This window comes from Protopterus annectens, chromosome 1.part0 (genome assembly GCF_019279795.1).
Source record: "Protopterus annectens isolate FY-2018-M chromosome 1.part0, PAN1.0, whole genome shotgun sequence".
Classification (NCBI taxonomy): Eukaryota; Metazoa; Chordata; order Ceratodontiformes; family Protopteridae; genus Protopterus; species Protopterus annectens.
Genome location: NC_056725.1, coordinates 1,725,277,056 through 1,725,295,001, shown reverse-complemented (window position 1 = coordinate 1,725,295,001; position 17,946 = coordinate 1,725,277,056). Strand labels below are relative to the sequence as shown.

At 40.9% G+C, this 17,946-nt stretch overlaps 1 protein-coding gene across 2 annotated transcripts in view; it reads right to left on the bottom strand.

Moving 5' to 3' along the window:
• Nucleotides 1-17,946, bottom strand: part of STXBP5 (syntaxin binding protein 5) — a 3,006,986-nt gene that overhangs the window by 1,619,153 nt on the left and 1,369,887 nt on the right. For both annotated transcript variants that reach the window (XM_044068842.1, XM_044068850.1), the window contains exon 7: nt 14,064-14,147. In XM_044068842.1, coding sequence (XP_043924777.1) covers nt 14,064-14,147 — 84 coding nt within the window. The remainder of the gene's footprint in view (nt 1-14,063; nt 14,148-17,946) is intronic.

Genomic DNA, 17,946 nt, shown 5'->3' with positions numbered 1-17,946 from the left:
GTGGCACTCAGTCAGGTTTGCTTTAGTGAAGCAAGGGACCTGAATGGCAGCAGCCAGGGAAGCAAGCTGTAGTTTCCTGATTGGCTTTAGTTGCCAGCCAGGGAAGTAAGTTGTAGTTGTTTTTTTTTTTTAACAGAGAGGTGATGAAGCAAGAATGTGATTGGTCCTTGTAGCACTTCTTGTGTCAACTGCCTTTAAAAAGACATGTGCATAGTAAGCATTACATATCTTGTTTTTCAGGAGAGGAGTTTGCTTTACAGTAACTGGCGGTCTGGTGGATTTGTTCTGTGGATTATTGGCATGAGGATGGATGGAGGATTTAAGATTTCCAGAAGAGATCATGTGACCAGTGAAGGAGCTGTATTTTCAACTGTCCTTGTAAGGATAATTTCTAAAAGAGCTGACAAATTTAAAAGGGCTGAACCGATCTGCTGTGTGTGGAGGAGAAGCAAGCAGCAGATCAGCCTACAATCATGAAGAGGGAGCAGAGGATTACTAGCAGCCCATCAACTGCAGAAAAAGTATTTTTAACTATTTTTTGCAGGAAGGGGTGTGGAAAACTAGGAAGATGACTGTAATACTTTTTTGGGCAGAGTTCCAGAATTCTTCTTCTAATGCATGCTAATGTGAACTCCTGCGATTCTAGTATCTTTCTAAGTTTATTACAGCAACAAGTTAAACTATCCCCGAAGATGCGCATTTGTTCTACAATTATTTTTGGTTTTGTCTGCTAGAATTATTGTGATGAGAGGTCGGGGGGGGTTGTGGCTGGGAGAATGTTGCAGAATGTTTGCCTGCTATTTCTGGACTGTTCTTCACTCACAAAATGATTACATAGCACAATGTTGAGGACTGAAGGTACTAGAAAAAATGGACTTCACATCCTCCATGTAATACACAGTACATTCCCTGGCTTTATGCTTTTGTCCAGAGTTCTTGTGCTAAGGGTTGTACCGCATAAAGGTAGTTAGTCCCATAGAGGTACACAAAGAAACCCACACTGAGTCCCACACACAGACTCTCGCACACAGGACATAGACACATGACAAAGACAGCACTACAGCAAGACTGGTTAGAGACACCCACACAGAACCGAGACACACAAGACAGACAACTACACAGACTCTCGCACACAGGACATAGACAACCACACATGATGAAGACAGTACTACAGCAAGACTGAACAGACACACCTACACAGACTCCCTCACACAGGACAGAGGCACACAAGACAGCTACATAGATGCACATAGGACAGACACCCACATAAGACAAAGACAAAACTACAGCAAGACTGAACACCCACAAAGACTCCCACACACAGGACAGAGGCAGTCACCCACACAAGACTAGGACAAAACTACAGCAAGACTGAACACAGACCCCACAAGACAAAGGCAGCACTACTGCAGGACAGAAAGTTCAATTGTGTACACTTACCATAAATGTAGATGTTCGAGTGTATTCACTGTTGCAGTCATTACATTTGGGTAATCTGCTGGCACGCTGCCCTCAGTCAGCCTGATTAACAAAGTCTTGGGTTCTGCGTCAGTTGCTGTCCCCTTGACGTCAGGTCGTCAGGGGTATAAAACATGCAGCCGACGCCATTACATCAGTTTTTCTTGCCCAAGATGTCAGGTGCCCCCCAAATGGGGAGCTATATATATATATATATATATATATACATATATATATATATATATATATATATATATATATATAAATAAAATTAAAAACACACAAATATACCTCCAAACAAAACAAATACACCAAAAAGGCTTTTAAGCATAGTAAAAGAAGGTAGAGGTATAGTAAGAGAAAAACAGGGGTCTGCAGGGAGGATAACCAGGACTGCAACAGTGAATACACTCTAACATCTACATTTATGATAAGTGTACACAACTGTACTATGTTCATCATGTTTCACTGTTGCAGTCATTACATTTGGGTAGATTCCAAAAGCTATGGTTGGGAGGATGGGTTTATACAGCATTAGGACCAGCTATAAGGCCATGCAAAACAGCAGTGGCGAAGCCAGCTCTGGATTTAGAGAAAATTGGTAAGTGATAATGCTTGGTGAAAGTATGAACTGAACTCCAGGTAGCAGCTTCTAGAATATCCCTGGTAGGAACACCTCTGAGAAAGGCTGTTGAAGTAGATGCCGCCCTGGTGGAATAAGATCTGATCCCATGAGGGATAGGTTTTCCATGGTACTTATAACAAAAATGAATACAATGGCTTATCCATTTAGAAATGGTTTGCTTTGAAACAGCCTTCCCCTCTGCCCCTGTAGCAAGTGCTACCAGCAGTTGATCAGATTTTCTTCGAGATTTAGTCCTGTCCAAGTAAAATCTAAGTTGTCTGTGTACATCCAATGAATGCAGAATCTGTTCCCCCTTGTTCTGTGGATTGGGAAAGAAAGTTGGCAAATGAATGGACTGATTAAGAGCCACACTGGATACCACCTTGGGCATGAACGATGGATTGGTCTTGAGTGACACCCTGTCCACATGAAAGATGATGAAAGGCTCCACTGCCATAAGGGTGTGTAATTCAGATATCCTTCTAGCTGAAGTGATTGCTAAAAGGAAGGCTGTTTTCCAGGAAAGAAATTTTAAGTCTGCAGTAGCAGCTGGCTCGAAAGGAGGTAGAGTAAGTTTCTCAAATACAAAGTTAAGGTCTCAGGCAGGGGTTGGAGCTCTTCTAGGTGGTCTCAAGTTTTTGACCCCTCTGATATACTGCTTTAGAAGAGGATGAGAGAAGGGGGGGGGGTTCTGTGTTGTAATCAGCTTAAACGGCTGAGGCATGGATTTTTATGGAAGAAAAAGACAGGCCCTTGTGAAGCATCTCAGTTAAGTACTGCAAAATCTGAGGTAAATTAGGCACTGCTGTGCTCATGTCTAGAAACCTCACCACTTTAACAGAAAATGACTGCATCAATTCATATACATTTATATAGTATTCATAATAAATTCATATGCTTAATATATAAAATCATTGAATTATACATCCCTAATCGAAAAACTGCTATGATGTGGAATGTATATATATTATATATATATATTATATTATACTTGATATTAAAATCACTTTATGATATACATATTAATTTATAACCTAACCATCCTAAACATTATAGATATATAAAATATGTTTATAAATATTCCAATATTATACTAGTGTATGTCTCTTATAGGAATGTTCTACTCTATCTTGTACAAATGAGACATCAAAAAATTAATGGCTTCAGATCCTGTCTCTTCGTATGTTCTAAAAAAGAAGAAGTATTTGAATGATGATTCTATGAATCAAAAAATCTCTTGGGGTCCTTTCCAAAAACAAAAATCTATCATCTATACCTACCAGTACCAGGAGACATTGAATTTGAACAATGGGTTTGTAATAAATGGGTATGTTGGGGGTGCATTATTATATTACGATAATCGAATGGCCTCCCACATGGGCCCATGGGATTTCTGTAAAAAAAAAAAAAATTAAATGTATATTAAATGTATTATTATTAGTTTAATATAAATCCAATATAAGGGCGTTATTAAATAAATATCACTGGAATTTATTTTATTTACCAAAAATTCGAGACCCATTCAATCCCCCAAATCATGGATAACTGTGTATATATCTTCTTTTGACACTATTGTATATTTATAAACATATTTGTATATCTATAATGTTTAGGATCACTGCTGTGCTCATCCCTTGAGATTGATTCCATGCACAGAATATTTTCCATTTGTCAGCATAAGATTTTCTAGTACTAGGTCTTCTTGCTTCCAAAATGACATCCATCACAGGTTTGCTGAGGGATGCTAAGGGGGAATTTAAGTGATTAGCCACGTTGCAAGATTCAATGTTTGGAGCTGAGGGTGCAGAATTTGTTTCTCCTGCTGAGACAGTAAGGAAGGTGTCTGAGGCAGGTGCCACGGTGAAATGTGTGACACACTGCGCAGGAGTGGGTACCAGTGTTGGTGAGGCCAGTCTGGAGCAATCAAAATAATTTTTGGTTTGTCCTGTTTGACTTTTAGTAGAACTTTGGAGAGCAGAGGCAGAGGGGGAAAGGCATAGATTGACAGGTTTTTCCAGCTGAAGGACAGAGCATCCGCTTTCCAAGCTTTTTTGTGATGCGTTCTTGTGCAGAATTTGTCCAACTGGTAGTTCTGGTGTGAGGCAAAAAGATCTATGTCTGGGCTCCCCCATTTGCGTGTCAATATGTTGAAAATCCATGGTTCCAGTTTCCATTCGTGTGTGTCCATGAGATTTCTGCTTAGTTCGTCTGCCAGAACATTCAGCTTTCCTGGCAGGAACTGAGCTTGTAGTTGTACTTGGTAGCTCAAGGCCGTGTTCCACAATGCCATGGCTAGTCTGCAGAGGGGGTAGGAATGCGTACCCCTCTGCTTGTTTATGTACCACATAACCGTGGTGTTGTCCATCTTTGTAAGTAATTGTCCTGGATGAAGGTAGTCCTTGAAGGCTGTCAATGAATTCTGTACAGCTAGCATTTCTTTTTGACTGATATGAAGGTGCATGTGATTTGGGCTCCATTTGCCCTGAATGCACTTCCCTCCAGATGAGCCCCCCATGCATAGTCTGATGCGTCTGTAGTCAGGGTTTGGGCAGCAGGGGGTGGTGTGAATGGCAGTCCCTTGTTTTGGTAGCAGGCCTCTGCCCACCATAGGAACTCTAGGAGCAGGCAAGGTATGATAGGAATCATTGATTCCAGGCTGTGACAACATTGACTCCATAAACTTTTTAAGTACCACTGAAGTTTCCTCATATGCAGTCTTGCATATGGAATTAGAAGAATGCAGGAGGCCATGAACCCCAAGGCTTGCAGTATTTGCCTTAAAGATAGCAGGTTTTTTTGTGGCCACCTGTTTGAAGTAAGTCACCAAATGAATTTGCTTTTCTGGTGTAAGGAAAGCCATCTGGGCAGTTGTATTCAAGCTTGCACCCAAGAATGTAATTTTTTGAGAGGGTACCAGTTGAGATTTCTTTTCGTTTGTGGTGTACCCTAAACAGGTTAGAACTCTTTTTACAAACGCCAGATGTTTTAGAAGAATGGCCTAGTTTTCTGCCTGAATTAGACAATCGTAAAGGTATGGATATATCTGAATATTTCTTTGCCTGCAAAATGCAATTAATGGAGCCAAGCACTTTGTGAATACCCTGGGCACAGTAGACAAGCCAAAGGGCAGTGCAGAGAACTGATAATGCATGCAGCCTGCTTTGAAACGTAGGTATCTTCTGCGAGATTCCCTGATTGGGATATGCAGGTAAGCCTCTTTTAAATCTAGAGTTGCCAACCAGGCATCCTTGCCTAGCATAGGAAGTAACTGGTGAAGAGTCAGCATCTTGAAATTTGGAATGTCCAGAAAGGTGTTTAGAGTAGACAGGTCTAGAACTGGACGCCATGATTTGTCTTTTCTGGGTACCAGGAAAAGTCTGGAATAGAAACCTTGTCCCTTTTCCTCTTCTGGTACTAGTTGAATAGCCCCCAAGTTTAGGAGGGAAAGTACTTGTTTCTCAGCCTCTGCCCACTGATTTGGGGGCAGGTCTGACTACCCGTTAGGAGTATCTGTATCCTTGGGACACCATATTTAAAACCCATTTGTCCTGGGTTATAAGTTGCCAGTTGCTTGAATGAAGAGCCAGCTTTCCCCCCAAAGGGGCGGCTAAGAAGTAAGTGCTTGGTCATTTTAAAGGGAAGTCATTGAGACTGTTTACCATAGGGTGGCGCCTTGTTGTTTCCAGATTTGGATGTGGAAGCACCCCATTGCTTAGTTCTGAAAGCCCCTTGGGACTGAAACCTGGTGCTTTTGGAATGTCTGGGTTTGGCTGGAGTAGCTCTGAAGGAGCTGGAAAGGACCAGTTCTTAGTAGGCCAGTGCCTACTAAATCTAGGAGGTTGTACTAGTAAGAAATCTATCACAGTTTGCATAGATTTAACTATCTTCCATATTTTTTAGAACTTCTTCAGCCTTATTGAAGTTTTGCTTTAACATGATCAGGCAGAGATTGCTCCTTAAACCAAGCATGCCTTCTAAGCACAGACCCAGTAACAGCAGCCCTGCAATAGGCCTCTAAAGAATCAAAACCACATTGCAAATTATGTTTGCCAACTTGTTCAGCCGAATGCCATAAATCCTGTAAAATCTTTATTCTCCACAGTCAGAAATCAACATCATTTTCTGTTTAAGCAGTCCCATGATAGGCTGTTGATATTTTAGCATATAGAATTAAAGCCCTGATTGCTAAGGTTGCAGAAGTATACATTTTTTTACCCCATCTATCCAGCGTCCTGGAGTCCCTATCAGAAGGGGTAGGATTTTTAGCAGTAGAAGCCTTAATGCCCTTGGTCCCTAAGAAATGGTTTCAGGGTCCGCAACAGGATTCTTGAAAAGGAATTTGTGGGACTTAGGAACCCTGTAGTACCTGTCTGGTTTACTAGGGGCTGAAGGCAAGGAATCAGGGGCCATACTGGATTCCGAAAAGACATCATCAACAATGTCTAGTACAGGAGGTATAGCCAAAGGCCTATTCTGAGGAAGAAGGAAATCCCTAAGCCTCTTTTTGGATTTGAAATCTTGACTTTCCCAATGGAAATGTTCCCTTAAGGTATGTAAAGTTTCCCTAAAAGAGAAATCCTCAGGTGGAGAGGCACAGGGAATGGAATCCTCTGCATCAGAGTCCTCATAAGTAGGTATGGACAAATCCAGATCATTAGAAGAGTCAGAAGAAACAGAGTCCTGTTCAGAAGATTCATAGTCAAGTTCAATCCTAGGCCTCCTGGAAGGGGGGGGGGGTTGACTACCCCTGATTAGAGTAATTAAATCTTCAGCCATTTTGATCATTTGTTTTTTAGCCATAGAGGCCTGAACAAGAGGCCTGGACATCGTTTTTGTAGACATAGATCGAGATTTAGGCCTTAGTACTGGAGTTGGAGTCGGTTTAATATGCAAGTCTGTAGGCCTGAATACACCCTCAGAAGCCGGTGCCTGATCAGCAGCTCCGGACCCATCAAAGGTAGAGACATTAGCGGATTCCATATGTGAAGCATCTCGCAGCATACCGGACTCCGAATGGGTCTCAGTAGAAGCCTGCGAATCAGAAGTAGCGGGTATCAGGGGCAGCGAAAGCGCCTCACTGAGTAGCGGCGAACTGGCGACTGGCTTAGGAGAAGCGTCGTCAGCATTTTTGGACCTCAACGGCCTGTCTCCATCTATTTCTTTGCGTTTTTTCGGTATTCCGGTAATCAGATGGCTAACCAACGTCATTTTTGGATAATTAAACCGAGAGCCGAAATATTTAGAAGCAAAAATGTACCAATGATGGATAGTGCACTGATTAAATAAAGCACAAAACCGACAGCAAGGTATGTCGTGGTCAGGGCCTAGACAAGGAATGCAGTACAAATGAAAATCCTTATGAAGTATTTGCTTCCCACAAGTAATACAATTATTAACTTTTACTGACATCGGTAAGGAGCAAGAAAAAGTTTCCCCAATGGGGTACTAAGTTTTTAGTTGAAGACTTCAGTTCTGAAACTCGAAAACGAAAATTTCAGGAGTCGGACGACCGGCACTTGCGAACTGCTTCTGCTTCGGGCAGCTCGTGGCAAGAAAGACTGATGTAATGGCGTTGGCAGCATGTTTTACACCCCTGATGACCTGACGTCATGGAAGAGGGGACAGCGACTGACGCAGGACCCAAGACTTTGTTAATCAGGCCGACTAAGGGCAACCTGCCAGCAGATTACCCAAATGTAATGACTGCAACAGTGAAACACAATGAACATCTGATACACCCACGCAAACACAAGATGATGACAGCACTATAGCAAGACTGAAATACACAAGCATTAGATTGACTAACCCCATCACACAAGGCAAAACAGCTACTGACATGCATAACAGTCACACTGCACTAGCACACAAGACAGCCATGGGACAGACATATAAAAGTATACAGACACACAAAATACACAGGAGAAAGCCATGGGGATTATTGAGATGGAGGCATACAGACTCAACCCCAAAGAGAAACAGGTGAATTCAAAAAGCACATAAATGACAGACACCAGAGTTTCATTTATCTTCAATGTGCAGTTAGCTCCTCAGCTTTTCTGATTGCTGTCACATTTAGTACCATGAGCAATTTGTTCTTCCTGAGCTACCAACTGTCCTGGCCTCATGATGAGTCTTGCCATTCCCAACTGTCCTGGCCTCACTATGAGTGCTGACATTCTCAACTGTCCTGGCCTCATGACAAATCTTGCCTCTCCTAGCTGCCTTTCCCTCAACAAATCCTGCTACTTTTCATCCTCTATGGGACTGACTACCTTGATGCGATACTGAGGCGTGTCATAATGTAACATTGCAACTAAATATCAGTCAGTGTGTGCTTGCTTGAACTTCTGTGAGTGGCTACCTTGCTGTGGTACAGGGACTTATCATAATGTAACACTGGTACTAAATGTCATTCAGTGTGTGTACCCTGGGACTTCAAGTCTTTTTAGTGGTCTGAATGTAGTAACACTATACAGTGATTGTTAAATGGTGCTGGATGAGCTTGACAGAAAGGGGGCATGATGGCAAAGTGGTCACACTTTACATTCTCCTGGGTACAGTCCCCAACTTGAAACTTGCTGGGGCCCCCAAAAATGCTACCACTAGTCCTGCTGGCCACATTTGTGAATTATTATCACAACTGCTGTATTTAACTTCCATTTTACAGGCAATCAAAACTTCTCTGCATAAGCTAGCAGAATGTGGCAGCCTGGTGGTATGTAGAGCTTCTAAAAACCAGTTTATAGAGACTTGCCCAGTTACATGCTACTGCAGCTCTGATGGTGACGTTTGACCCCCTTATTTATATGCCACACGGCTTCTATATTTTCTATCTGCACCTGATCTAGCATAAATACATTTAAGAAAGCTTTAAGGCTCTTCAAACTACCAACATCTTTCACAATTATGCACTATGCCCTTACAGATATACATATATAATTTTCCCTCAAGACAGTATCCGAATTGTGAACTCCCCAGGCATAATTTGAGGAATGTCAAAACTACCGGAGTCAACAACTGAGACAACATGTATATAGCTCTACAGAAAATTTGAGGATCTGCCTATGATTTTAACCATGGAAGAATGGGACAACGTCAGAGGCAGAATCTGAGGGAATGTTGTGACTGATATTATGTGGTTCTAACAGAACCAATTTATCTTCTTCATTTGCAGTCTGTTATACACCGCTCCAAGTTTATGCAGGAAACCTTGTACCCAAAGGACTGATGCATGTTTTGCTAAACTAAAGTTTGGTGAAACAATTATTCAGTATTTATCTCTTGACCTCCACAATGGAAAAAAAAAACTTGTGAGCAAAGTGTCTGTGCCACTGTTTTAAACTGAAATCTCTCACATGAGACCATCTGGGATTGCTTCCACAGTAGCTCATAACTTAGTAAACAAATGTGACACCCAGCTCAAATATGCAAGAAAGTCTGCTGCATTTTTTGTAAAAAGGAGGTAGCTGACCAGATATGAAAAATATGTACCCCCTTACTCTTAAGGCTGAAGTGAATCACTTTTGGAAATGTTATTGGTGATGACATTAAACCAAACAGGCAGTTTATTTTTATGAGATGGATAGATTGTAATATACAAGCAAGCTTCTTCCACATCAAATTATCACACAATACTGGGAGAAGGAAATGAGAGGAATTAGGGCAGAATGGTAATCATGTTGGACATTCTCAGCCTAATAAACTGATTTGTAGCTGCAGAATCTAAAACAGAATTGTAAGAATCATTTTTCTTTGAAACTCAAAATTTTGAAAAAATTTAATTTCTCACACTATTCCACTGGAACTTATTCTACTGATTTTTGTGAAGGATGTGGACAGCCTCCAAAGCCAAGGATATATACAGTGAGGAGGAATTTCATGTTAGAGAGTTGCCTGGGGAACTTCGCAGAATTTTACAGTAAGTAACAAGTTCTTCAACAGAGCTATCCAAATTAAAATAATTTCAACTGTTAGCAAAAGAGATAAAATTTCTTCTAACATTAATGTTATTTCAAAGTGTAAGAGATGGTAAAAGACATGGAAGATAGATAACTCAGTTCCTGAGAAATAAAAGATTCACAAAAACATAAAAGGTCCATTGATATCTGTCTGTATCTACTGTTTCATAGAAATGGGTCTTAAGAGCAGGACAGTTCCTGGAGAAGTGCTTGGTTGGGGTGTATGAAAAACTTGTTTCAGTCTGTATTTTGTTTCCTCTTGTTCTTCAGGTCAGCTAGTAAAGTTTTGCATCACAAAGCCAGACTGGATCTCCTGATCCAACGAGTTTAAACAGGTCTATCTTGACACTACAGTAAATGAATTTCTACTCTGGTATGATGAAGCAGGACTATGCCACATACTCATGCCTTTATGGAACACTAAATGCATCATTACTACATTGTGCCATGCACCGTGGTCTATCCAAAGCCAGAGCAGCTGGTGGAAGCTGTGGTGTACAGATATCTGAATGACTGTCTGAGCCATGTGATACAAAAAAAAAAAATGAAGTGGTAGGCAAATCCACTTATAAGGCAGGCCCTGGGTTTTGGGGGGACCTGGTGCTATCCAGCCCTATGCCATTAGACTCAAGGAACCATCAGCCAATGATGGCTCTGTGTAGGCTGCCCTGAGTCAGACTAGCAGCTCCTTTTCACAGCACCCAACCCTGTGACACTGTCATGAGCCATACCTTGCACATTGCCCATCCCCTCCCCATCATCATTTGTACCGGCTGTGTATTTATGTGTCTCTTATCTCTTGTCACTCCCCCATGTGTGCACAATTACCTATTTGTATGGTTTCATCTTTGCCTGTTTACCTGTGCAAATTCTAAAACATCCCTCCTCCCACACTCAATTTCCCTATCCTATACCCCTCAATCCTTCTCTCTTAATATGAAAAAAAGGGGGCTATATCCCTAAAGATATATATTAATCTGCCTTCTTTTCCCCCAACTTACAATCCTTTGTGTGCTTTCCTTTTGTGTCTCCCCCTGCTTGCTGTCATCTCCCTGTCTCATTGTCTTGTAACCCCTTTACCACTCCATTTTAGTGCTAGTAAGGGTGGCCATGTGTACTCCTTCCCCATCAATATTATACAACATACTTCAGATTATTTTTTTGGTGCAATTTTGAGACTCTGTGCTACAGACTATGTCACTAAGTCCAACAATGCTCCTCTTAGTGTGGTCCATGCTGCTCTACACTGCAGAGTACTGCCAGACCTGCACTACTAGGTGTGCTATCACAGAGATCAAACCTCTACTCAGCACATGTAACTCTGTAAAAATAAGTACCCTGACAGCTGAGCTACCAGATGCACTACCACACAGCTGCTGTCTCCAGCTAGCCCACATTATTCTGCTTACCTGCATCATGACAAATCTGTTTTTCTCAATAACACAGCACAGTAGAAGCACCACTCAGTAAAACACAACAGGTCTTTAAAGGCTGCCTACCTGGCAGAGCATCCAATCTCACTGCTGTATGTAAAATTAATCTTGCCACAACATAGAATTCAGCTTACTTGTACATGTGCAGCAAAACTTTTTTTTAATGAATTCCAGCCACAAAACACATTGTTAATAGACGACGAAAGTATTACAAAGCACATAATATGTATGTTCAGTTTGTAAAACAGGATAGCTTCCTTGTGATTCCCAACAAATCCAGTTGCGATATACTCCTAATATTACATTGCAGCAGTGGTGACCTCCCATTCAGTACATTATAGTCTTCTTCAGTGGCACACAATCTGCAGGCTGAGCACCCACCTTCTAATTTACAGGACATGGGAGTAGGACCAGTTGCATACCTACTATAAAACAATATACTACATACTACTGAGAGAAGCAATCCCAGTCCTTTTACTGCTACAGTCTTCAGACATAGTTTGTTTTGCAATTTTTAAGAAGTAAACTAGATTAAGTACACTGTTGCCATATGGTAAACAAACGCTAACTGCTGTCTACATTGGTGAAAAAAGAGTAAAAGCTTCATAAATTAAGAAATACAAAATAGAAATGATCACTACAAGAAAGACAATCAATGCTGTAACTCATATACTACACTTCTGATTCACTGTGTAATTAAATATCAAACTGACTACCTGAATGCGTTATACATTTCTCATTGGCATAGACTTAATCTGAACACCTTTCATGATACCAACACATTAAACAAAAAGCAACATTCTGAAACTCCAAGCATAAATGGAAAATCATGTTTCAGCAGCAACATAACAAAGCAGCATGACAAATTAAATACATTTTTGTAAAAAAGGGTAACACCTCCATCTGAACTCCATTCACTATAACAAAGAAAACGATCCACTAAAGAAAACGTGGGGAGTCCACCACTCATTAAGACAGCTCAGTACTGATTTTTGCAGCCAGAACTGCACTAGTGGAAATTAAAGAAGTGGTGACTGGAAGGCAGTTAAAACATCAGTGTTACATACTAAAGGATGCATATTTCACTGGGAAATGCTATCAGCAGATATATCACCCCCTAAATCACACAAAAAAAATTAAAGGTTTAAATACTGTGAAAAGTGATGATACAGTCATGTCAATTTAACACACCATCACTGTTACATCTGCAACTCATATATAGCTGTATACATTTTACTATGTGAAACGTTATTCTCAGACTATCCGGATATTCCCTGTGGCAGCATAACACAAACAATAATTAATTAATATCATCACATTAACCATTACGCAGTGAGGCGTACAATAAATCAACACATGACAATGAGGAGAAGAGTGTTTTGTCCCATAACGAAAAGTCATGTATGTTCTGTGCATAAAGTGCTACAAAGGACGAACACAGTGAGTACAAACACTGTACGTAAGATGTAGGTGATCTCCAAAAGTGGCAAAAACAGGTGTGTATGAGCAGTAAGTGATCTACAAAAGTGATATTCAGGGTGTGGATCTATAAAATAAAAAAACAGTCTGAGGGTAGTGCATGGACAGGAAAAAACACATGATATTCTATGGAAATGTTACATATTGAAGTGCAGACAAAATCATGTGCCAAACACAGTATGGAGCAGCAATCAGCCATTTTACGAAATCAGAGGCAGTATCTCACAATCTCATCACACATACAATCCAGTGCAGTTAGATGGCATAGTGTTAACCGTTTGGACCACGACATCATATGTCACCTCTCTCCATACTTCTTAACTATCCAGAACTTTGTAGAATGTCCTCATTTTTGTTTCAAGTTTTTCATTTTGTTCATCATAAAAGTTGTGGTTTTCTGGCAAATCACTGAAGACTGAAGTAATTAAATGACAGTCATTTGAATTTCAGATTTCATAACCTTAAGAAAAAAGTGTTATTCCATCAAGAGCAATACCTAAAATCTAACCCTGATTTTGCACCTTTGTCTCCTGTTATTTTTGGCTTTGTCCAGAATCCTTGCAGTTGAATGTTGAGAGGTATGCCTCTCTCCTTCACACACAAAATCCTTCCTTTGCATAAAGACGAAAAAAGTACCTGAAGATACACAAAATCTGACTCAGCATGTGGCTATTTTCTGAAATCATGATTGTTGCAAAAGGTAAACTGTCATTACTGGTTGCATGCGAAGTTTACTAAAAAAAAGAAAAACTAAAAAATCCATTCCAGTTAAAACAAATATGTTACATCATCTTCTTCTGACTGCATAACAAAGTACCTATTCAATTTTATTCACAGCAGAAACTCAAACATTGCTTCAACAATCTTCCAAGAAACACAAACTACCTACATCAAAGTTGTAGTTACATTTAAAAAGGGCTGTGTTTAATGGTTAAAACTCCTATTCAGTTGTTAATTTACAGAACTACAGAGGTGAGAGAGCTGTTTCAATTTAGTCAAGCCAATTAAAATACAAGGGGTCCATATATTTTTGACAAAGCAATTTAGGGGAAACTTTTGTTAGTAGAAACAAAAAAAAGAGTTTGTAAAAATGCTTGGCTTTCTACATACCTCATCATAATTGTATCTGTAGTCTGCTTTCTTGGACTTCAGGTCCCACAATACAACTATTCCAGATTCAAAGCCGATGAGAAGCTGCAGAAGATAACAGCTTATGGTTATGGTAGTGATATCTAAAAGTTTGCTATTGTTATATCAAAAAGTATCACAACACACAGTCAACAGGAATCTACAAAATAACTCTCAGACTTTCAGTACTAAAATCATATCATCATAATAGTACAGTACTGAATAATGATTCTGGTCTGATTAACCCAGGGTTACTACACATTATTTTTTGTCAGACAAAATTCATTCTCTAGAGATTTACTATTACTCAAGGTAAGCTTTGCAAAGTACCCAAATAATGCCGTAGCACGCAGAGGAATGTGAACTTTGACTCCTTATTTACTACCCGTTGATATAATTTTCCATGTGGTTTCCATCTGGTTCTGTCCCCTAGCACTGTAGTAATGGAGTCTACTGGTGCATTATGTGTGAGCAATGATGTTCATTCATGCAATCACAGATTCTTTGAGTTTACAAGTTACCATCAGTCCACAGACCAAAATCACCTTGCCAATACCTACCCTCATAGGGCACCCCCTACCTGCAGCAGGGCAAAACGTGCCCAGTCTAGGATGAATTTACAAGCACGCATCCAACAGTCAGTTTGCCTTAAAGTAAATGCCTGTGTCACTCTGTTCTACATGTACGGGAAGATTATTACATTTACTCTTACTGTTTCTTACAGTACTTAACTTTTTGTAGTGAAATGTCCATGGGCTGAGCATCAACTTGGTCAGTATTGATGGGTATACCACCCAGGTAAACGAATATAAGGAAGTAAATACATTATTCCAGATATGAGGGAAGTATTCAGTAGTGTATCTATCCCTGCAGCATGTCTTATTAACTTGCCGATGGAGATTCAAATCTTTAGTTTAAGTGATCATGAAGTCATTTGTTCCGTGGAGGTCTAGGAGATCCTTAACAGGTCAAGAATGCTAGACACAAATCAACTCACAGCAGTGAGTAAGAGCAATATAGGGACAATCTCAAATCTGCCTTAGTAGCTGAGAATATTTGGTTAGGAGCCTCTGGGACCTTTCTAACTGTGTGATGTGTTTGGAAAGATGCATACTAAAAGGGTCACTATATTCTGTAATTGGTCTGATCAGAATAGAGTATACAGGAATAATAACTTTTAAAAAGGATGAAATGTTTTTAGCTAATAATGGGGTAAAATGTAATGGTTTCCTGACTTCTCTGGTTGTCTACAAAGGTACAGAAATCGCGGACAACTGCAACAGCGAGGCACGGGGTGCTGTTTATGTTGTAAGATGCTGTTGAAATTTACTTACCAAAGGTGGCAATGTCACACACCTTTTAATTTTCTACTAACTGATATAGTTTAGCTCTTGATGTACTAAAAATGTACCTGATACTGTGCAAACAGCAACACCCAGCTTGCAGTCATTGGCAAATTTAGTAAGCCTTATGCATGGGCTAGTGGTTTGGCGATCTGATAAACTCCAAACAAAAGGGGCAACAATACAATGCCTTGTGGAATGCCACTAGTCACCTATTTGTTTTCTAAGATGGCATCTGCTACTTTGTGCACTATACATGCACAGTCCTTTGTCACAAAGTGGTTGCCATGAAATGCTGCCAAATAAATTAATGTAGGTTTCATACTTCAATAATGACAAAAGCATTGTTCGTTGCTGGGACTGTAAAATAAGAATGCAGTAAAGAATGTGCATTCCATACATTTTTAAAACCACTATTTGACAACTGACCATAGGCAAATCACCCTTGACATCCACATCCCACCCCCACCTCCCAGTAAGGAAACCTCTGTAAAAAAACTTCTCCAAAGCCAACTTCATGCTACTCAAGTCTGAAGTGACAAACTTCATGACACCCATGCAGACGGGAGCTGAAAGTTCGACTGCTGAATCCTTCACTAAGGCACTGTACGAGCACATCCACCTGTGCATGAATTGTGCCATCCCAAATAGAACCAAGATGCTCTCCTCCAAAAAAAGGAAGCCAATCAGGTGGTCACCTGCCATAAACAAACTATACAAAAGAAGAAACTAACTGTTGCAGAAAAGAGGAAAATCCCAGGATGCAAAAAGCTCCCTTCAAAGCCTCAGTAAGAAGCTAAGATCCTTCATAAAATCCTCCAAAGCCAGTTACGAAAATAAAATTGCCAAAGATTCCAAAAACAACCACAAGGCATTCTATAGTTATGTCAAGAATCTAAATGGCAATGCTCAGATATGCTCTGAGCTACAACAGAATGGCATTGAATATACTGATCCCGAGGATATTGCCAATATCCTGGCAGATCAATTTAGTGCAAACTTCACCCCCCTCTCACCCCCTCAAAGGGCCCATCTCAATACCAAAAGATTGCCAAATTCCGGTAATCACAGCCACGCAGGTAGAAACCGCACTCACCAAAGCTAAGAATACAGCATCCATGGGACCAGATGACATCCTGGGCTGTGTACTACATGAACTACAAAATGAACTGGCACCTCACCTAAGTGTCCTGTTTAATCATAGCCTCACCTCAGGTTTGTGCTCATTGAGTGGCGCACAGCTACAGTTATCCCACTCCACAAGGGGGGATCCACCTTGGATCCAGGGTACTACTGTCCCATCAGTCTGACCAGCCTGATTTGCAAGGGCATGGAACGCATTATCATGGAACTTATAAACAAAGACATTGGCAACCTTGAAACACTGGACCCCACTCAGTTTGGGTTTGTCAAGGGCTGATCTTGTCTCCTGAACCTGACTGACTTCTTTGAATCAGTCCCCAGAGCTGTGGATGAGGGAAAGGCGATCCACACAACCTATCTGGACCTCGCCAAGGTCTTTGACACCACCCCCACTCCTGAATCATAGATAAACGTACTAAGCTGGACATACATCCCTACATCACTCGATGGGCTGCCAACTGGCTTACTGATAGAACCCAGACTGTAAAAGTAGTAGACTCCAAATCCACCTCCAGACAAGTGACAAATGGAGTACCTCAGGGTTCAGTCCTGGGACCGCTCTTGTTTGGCATCTACTTCTCTGAAGTACAGGCCAACATTAAGGGACTCTCGCTAACAAAGTTCACAGATGACTGCAAACTGGGAGCCATTACTGAATCCCCAAATGATGTGGATATTCTACAAAAGGGCCTTACAGAAAAAGATGCTTGGTGCCAGAGCCATGGGCTCAAGCTTAATGCCAAGAAATGTATAGTTATCCCCTTTGGGAAAAAACATGTACCCATGAATTACCACATAGGTGGCAGTACACTAAACACCGAAAATGTGATGAGAGACTTAGGGACACAGGTGGACAGTGGTCTCACCTTCGATAACCACATTGCCACAACAGTCAGGAAATCCTTCTATGTGGTACACTTCATCACTAAGGGCTTTTCATCCAGAAAAAAAAGAGGACATTGTCCCACTGTACTCATCCCTCATTAGACCCATTATAGAGTACAATGACCTATTTGGTATGTACTTCACAAGACATCTGCAACAACTGGAAAGGCCACAGAAATACCTCACTAAAAGAATCACAGGCCTAAAGCAGATGCCCTATGCTGACCGTCTAAAAAAACAACAGCTATAGTCTGTGGCATATCGTCTACTCAGAGGCAATCTTTTCTTAACATACAAGGCCATGTCAAACCCTGAGCTGTTGGACATGCTCCACTTAAAGAAATCCCAATCCCTCAGAGCCACACACTCCAGGGATCTAAACCTTGTCATCACAATGAACAAAACATGCTGGAGGGGATAGGTTCCTGACCCAGAGACTCCCCATTCTCTGGAATAGACTGCCCATACATGTCAAGCAGAGTGCCTCCTTGGCC